The sequence below is a fragment of the Tarenaya hassleriana genome, unplaced genomic scaffold, assembly GCF_000463585.1.
Source record: "Tarenaya hassleriana unplaced genomic scaffold, ASM46358v1 Cleome3, whole genome shotgun sequence".
Lineage (NCBI taxonomy): Eukaryota > Viridiplantae > Streptophyta > Magnoliopsida > Brassicales > Cleomaceae > Tarenaya > Tarenaya hassleriana.
Genome location: NW_010966177.1, coordinates 202,377 through 208,732, shown reverse-complemented (window position 1 = coordinate 208,732; position 6,356 = coordinate 202,377). Strand labels below are relative to the sequence as shown.

General features: G+C 42.3%; 1 protein-coding gene across 1 annotated transcript; it reads right to left on the bottom strand.

Moving 5' to 3' along the window:
- Window positions 1-5,289: 5,289 nt before the first annotated feature.
- LOC104820079 lies at window positions 5,290-5,754 on the bottom strand. The gene has a single exon (XM_010550451.1). The coding sequence runs from the start codon at window positions 5,752-5,754 to the stop codon at window positions 5,290-5,292; it is 465 nt and encodes a 154-aa protein (XP_010548753.1).
- Window positions 5,755-6,356: the final 602 nt, after the last annotated feature.

The window sequence follows — 6,356 nt, the reverse complement described above, 5'->3', positions numbered from 1 at the left end:
CCACCAATGCGACCGAAATTCGAAGTTTCTTGGGTTTAGCAGGCTATTACCGACGTTTCGTAGAAGGATTCGCTAAACTGGCAAAGCCAATGACGAAGTTGACGGGAAAGAATGTACGCTTCGAATGGACAGAGGATTGTGAGAAGAGTTTCATGGAACTAAAGAAGAGGTTGACCACTGCACCCATTTTGGTGTTACCTCACCCAGGTATTCTGTACGACGTGTAGACAGATGCATCGAGGCAAGGATTGGTGTGTGTTTTAATGCAAGAAGGACATGTGATAACGTATGCATCCAGACAGTTGAAAAGACACGAGGAGAACTATCCGACTCATGATCTGGAACTAGCCACGATAATCCACGCTCTGAAATTTTGGAGATCTTATCATTATGGTGAGAATGTTAAACTCAACACCGATCACAAGAGTTTAACCCATGTCATCTCGCAGAAAGATCTGAACCTCCGACAAAGACATTGGCTAGAACTGATGGCTGATTATGACCTGGAAATTGCTTACCATCCGGGTAAAGCAAATTTTGTAGCTGATGCATTGAGTCGAAAGAAGATACTATCTGCTATCATAGTATTGTCCTCATCACAGGAGAATATAGCAGAGTTGTCGGCTATATTGGATCATTTGACGGTTGCAGAGGACGAACAGTTCCCAGATCGGAGAGCACGGGTAATTTCAGAGCAGCGCAATGACCCAGAACTCATGAAGTACATACAGGAGATTGAGCGATATCACGAGAAAGGATATTAATTGGATGACGCTCAGGCATTGAGACTGCATAACCGACTTTGTGTACTAGATAACGGTGAACTAAGACGGAAAATCTTGCAAGAAGCTCATAAATCCAGATTGGCGATTCATCCAGGAGCCAGCAAGATGTATCGAGGTTTACGACAGTGGTATACATGGCCTGACATCAAGAAAGACGTTGCAGATTTTGTTACGCAATGTCTGACGTATCAGCAAGTGAAGGCTGAACGACAAATGCTTGGAGGAAAATTGCAACCATTAGAGATTCCAGAGTGGAAGTGGGACTATATAGCAATGGGTTTCGTGGTTGGATTGCCAACAACTCCGACGAAGAAGAATGCAAGTTGGGTGGTTGTGGACCGATTAACCAAATCGGCACATTTTATACCGATATGACAAGAGTAACAGTTGAGAGATTGGCACAGATCTATGTGGATGAGATCGTCCGACTACATGGAGTGCCGAGTGAAATTATCTCTGACAGAGATCCTCACTTGACTTCGAGACTGTGGAATGCTATACATGATGCAATGGGAACGAAGTTGAAGATGAGTACGACATACCACCCACAGACAGATGGACAGTCGGAACGGACTATTCAAACGCTCGAGGATATGTTGAGAGCGTGTATTCTAGATTGGGGAATTCTGTGGGATCGACACCTAATGTTGTGCGAATTTGCGTACAACAATAGTTTTCATGCCAGTATCGGTATGCCACCTTATGAGGCACTGTATGGGCGACATTGTAAGACACCACTATGTTGGACGAAAATCGGAGAACGACGAAACTTTGGGCCTGAAATTGTAGAGGAAACGACTGAGGTTATCCGAAATATCAAGGTTAACCTGAAAGTCGCCCAAGACCGTCAGAAGTCCTACACAGATAAACGGAGACGGGATTTCCAACTGGAAGTGGGCGATCAAGTATTCCTTCGAGTACAGACGATTAAAGGGCACGCAAGGTTCGGTAAAATGGGGAAGCTCAAGCCTCGTTATATTGGGTCGTATCCAGTAATTAGGAAAGTGGGAGTAGTGGCGTATCGAGTGGAGTTACCGGCAAAACTCGGCGACATACATGATGTATTCCACGTGTCCATGTTACTGAAATACGTGGCAGATCCATCCCACATCTTACGGCCCCAAGAGATTGAGGTTACCCATAATGTTCACTTTCGTGATAAGCCGCTACAAATCGTGGACTACAAGATGAAGCAGTTGCGGAATAAGGAGATTCCCTTAGTCAAAGTCTTGTGGCGGAGTCAAAGAGTCTCCGACATGACGTGGGAATCGGAGAAAGAGATGCGCGATCATTATCCCCATCTATTTGATACATAACTTTCAACTTAAGTTCGTTTGAATTCGAGGACGAATTCACTTTAAGGGAGATAGATTGTAACAACCCAGTTTTTCAAAAAAAAAACTCGGACCGTCCGTTCCGGAGAGTTGATGTCGTAAATCTAGGTGTAGAAATATGATCAAGTAATAATATTCCTAGACTCAACAATTAACCGCAAGTGTACGGATCGTGTGTAGTAGATAGGGTCGAACACAGGGACAAGTAAAAAACAGAATAAAATCTAAATCCAAGTCTAAATCTAGAGAAAATAATATGAGTGTGAGAGTGTAACAAAGCAAACGATAAAACGACTGTAAACTATGAATGATGAACACTGCAGGCTTCGGGATTACTTTACATGCAAGGATCTTTCAAAAGATGCAAACTTAATGGTTTATCTATCCAGTTCAGGAAATTCAAGCTCTAAGGTAGAGATCAACTCTTCCAAGTCTAATCTCACTATCCAGGTTTAATCCTACCAATCTCCCGATTCGATAGTCTAAAACTCTGGATGCATGAACGAACGCTATCATAATTCCTAGACAAATACCCATCTTCCAATGCGATACCTGTTCTATTTATTGAATTAGTTCCAGGTTAGAATCCCATATGTCTATGTGAATTAAAACTCTAAGTTCATTCAACCAAGTGGCCAACGAGATCAAAAGCATTAAGAACAATTCAATAAACTGAATGGAATAAACAAATCCAAAAGTCTGGAATTAAAAACCAAAGATCCCTACATAGCAAATCCTTAACCTACAGCTATGGGACTACTCGCTAAACATCGAGACGTCGGGGTTCATATCAATACAACAAAACATCGTAAAATAGAAGAAAGGAAGAATGCTTAGTCGATTTTCCGGCTTCGTAATCTCCGTCTTCTACTCTGATCTCTTGCCTCTTGATAATCTCCCTCTTCTTATGTGCTCTAGGGTGTGTTTTCTATCAAAAGTATGAATGTTTTTCGACCTTGGGGGCTAACCCTAGTTATCTCCTCTTTCTTTTGGGAAAATTTGGAAAATTTCCAGATTTTAAGTTACCCGATTGTGTCTACATAAGTGACACGATCGTGTGACTTTGTAGTTTTGACGGGCTTCACGAATTTGCTCATAACTTCGTGTTCCGACATTGGATTTTGGTGATCTTGGCGTCTATGCGTAGATATCGAAGAGAGCTTTTCAATGGTGTAGAGAATGCATGATTTGGACTTGTAGAATGAAAGTTATCGGACTTGCAAGATCTGATATTTTCTGAGCTTCACGTTTTTCCTGGAGACACTCCAAATGTTCCAGTTTCATCCGTGATGTTCCGAAACCCATGTTTTCCACTCTTTTTGCTCTTTTTATGCATGTAAACCTGTTTAAATACCAAAGAACATAATCATGCAATATCGAAGCCAAATGTGCCCTAGAAAGCCTACAAATATGTAAAATAGAGTGAAATATGCTAGACATCCTATATCAAAACGTCACCCAAAATATGTGTTATCAAACTCCCCCAGACTTAAACCTTTGCTCGTCCTCGAGCAAATTCTCTGTGAAAAACGGTCTGAAAAAGGAGGGTGAGACAATGACATAACTCAAAATGATAATCGAGAGCGAAACCTCTATCCGACCTAGATCCCCGTGAACAATGATCAAGTCTTCTAGTATGATCTCCCTCTCTAAAGGGTAATCTTTCCTAGCCATGGGATCTATACCGTTATCTAGAACCAAATCAAGGATTTCAATCATCTATCAATCATGTTTCTCGAACCTATTACACCATTCTACCTAATCGTATCTAGTCTACGCTTTCGGCATTCATTCTTTTTCTCTTTCTCTCCTTTTTTCTTTCATCTAGCTAGACTTTCTTTCTTTTTTTTCTTTTGCTAGCATCTCGGGTTCCTAGGACGTTGAAGTTGAAGGGTTCCTAATCAATTTTGTTTTCGATTTTGTTTATTGGATAACCCAACCCACAACTTAGACCCGAACCATCAAATCGATGCACTCATATCCTCGAACGATTTTCGTTGACGAGATAATGACAGCGGAGTGTCGAGATGCTCACTATCTTTTTCTGCACATGAAGAAATAAGAATGCATTTGATAACAAACATTACCGATTTCAGCAAACATGAGAAAGATTCTTATATAAACTTCTACTTGGCTAGACAACATCGGTCCATGGGTTCCAACCAACGATTTCTATCCCACAAGCTATTCTAGACAATCCTAAAGGTCAAGCAATCAATACAACAAAACATAACCACGTTCAACGGATCACAATGTTTTCAGGACGTTTCTACTCTCTCATGCCATAGATCATCACATCAATGCTCGAAACGGTTTTATGCACGTGATTTTATATGTCCTAAACACTATATGAGAATGCACAATCCTAACAACAAACTATATGATCCTAATGCATCCTATATGCACATGCAACTAAAAAGTGAAAATAAAACACAAAAATGCATGCAACACTACTCTATATGGATATGGTTTGGCGTTAGACGAATCCTCCCCCAGACTTGAACTGGACACCGTCCTCGGTGTCAATTCTCGTCTAGTAGAGGCAACCAATAAGATGAGCCAAAGAGAAGCAAATCAAAAAGGAAAAAGAATACTTAGCTCGCGATGTTCGTTCACTTGCCCTTAAGTCTGCCTACATCAATCACATAGCTAGCTTCCTCGCCTCCTCAGTAGCTCCTCATTAGAACTCAACCTGGTGATAAGAGACATAAACCAATATCCGATGCAAAAAGAAAAGAAAGAAAAGAAAAACTAACCTGAGACCTCGGGTTGCCGCCCGGAAGCGCTTGTTTAAGGTCACTAGCTTGACCGAACCTTCTCAACTACCATACGGGTCTAAGAGGCGAAGATTATCAATCTTTCACCAACCTGGATCATGAAGTATAGGAGCATAATGGTCTGATAGGGTGAGATGGGTCGTGAATGCCCATGTGAGGTGAAAACGAGTCATGTGGCTGATTAAGGTCTTGACACGATCGTGTGGAAAGGGGAGACCCGATCGGGTGAGTCATCTGTAACTTTGAGCTTCGGATCAGTGCTGGGACACGATCGTGTTGCGCAGTAGACACGATCGGGTCAACTTCATGTGTCTCTCGTTTTTGGATCAAGGATGAGACATGATCGTGTGGTTGGGATGACACGATCGGGTCAAATGCGTGTATCTTTTGGTTCTAGGTAGGTGATGAGACACGATCGTGTGTCGGGGATGACACGATCGGGTCAGACTGCTGAATTTTTTCGGAAGTTGATGTACCGTTAACACGATCGTGTTGCAAAAGGGACACGATTGGGTCAGATGGCTGATTCGCGCATACAACATTGCGACTTTGGACATGATCGTGTGAAGAGCTAGACACGATTGTGTCTGTAGATGACGGTTGCTTTAGATTTTTGTCCAGAGTAAATTGTACCATCTCATCGCCAATCTTCATAGTGAGTCGACCTGCTCGAACATGAATGATAGCATCTACAGTGTTAAGGAATGGACGACCAAGAATTATAAGTACTTTAGAGTCTTCGTCCATGTCGAGAACCACGAAGTCAACTGGGATATAGAAGTTCCCAACTTTCAGTGGCACATCTTCAAGTATCCCGGCAGGGTATTTAACGGAACGATCGACAAGTTGAAGAGACATTCTAGTGGGCTTTAGCTCACCCACATTCAGCTTCTACGCATAGACACCAAGATCGCACAAATCCGACATTGGAGCAGAAAGTTATGAGCAAATCTGTCAAGCATGTTCGAGTTGAAGAATCGACACAGACCGTGTTACATTCGACACGGCCGTGTTGTGTCCGTGCTGAAAAAAGTGAAGTTTTGCTCAGAGAATTGACACGGACCGTGTTGTCATTCGACACGGCCGTGTTGATTCAAACTCGCCCGTGTTCAGCCCATGTCTAAAGTGCAGATTTTTAACACAGAATTGACACGGACCGTGTTGCATTCAACACGGCCGTGTTGCGTTACGGAAAAACTTCCTATTTTGCATCTAAACTTCCGTTTTCAGCAAAGGAAGAAGCCCAGCTGCCAAACAAATAAATAGGAGACGTCTTGTGCTTCAGAAAATCATCGAGAGATTACAGTAGAAGCCAGAGAACTCGAGAGAGAATCAAGACGGACACTACAAAAAACACTCCATTTTTCGACGGAAATATCCGTCGCACAAAACAGAAAATTCCGTCGGTATTTTCAGTTTGCGACGGATTTCGACGGAATAAGTTCCGTCCGGTAATGGTT

Bases quoted from the DNA above. Each gene is read 5' to 3' on its own strand.
- LOC104820079 (XM_010550451.1), bottom strand. From the start codon at position 5,754: ATGTCTCTTCAACTTGTCGATCGTTCCGTTAAATACCCTGCCGGGATA.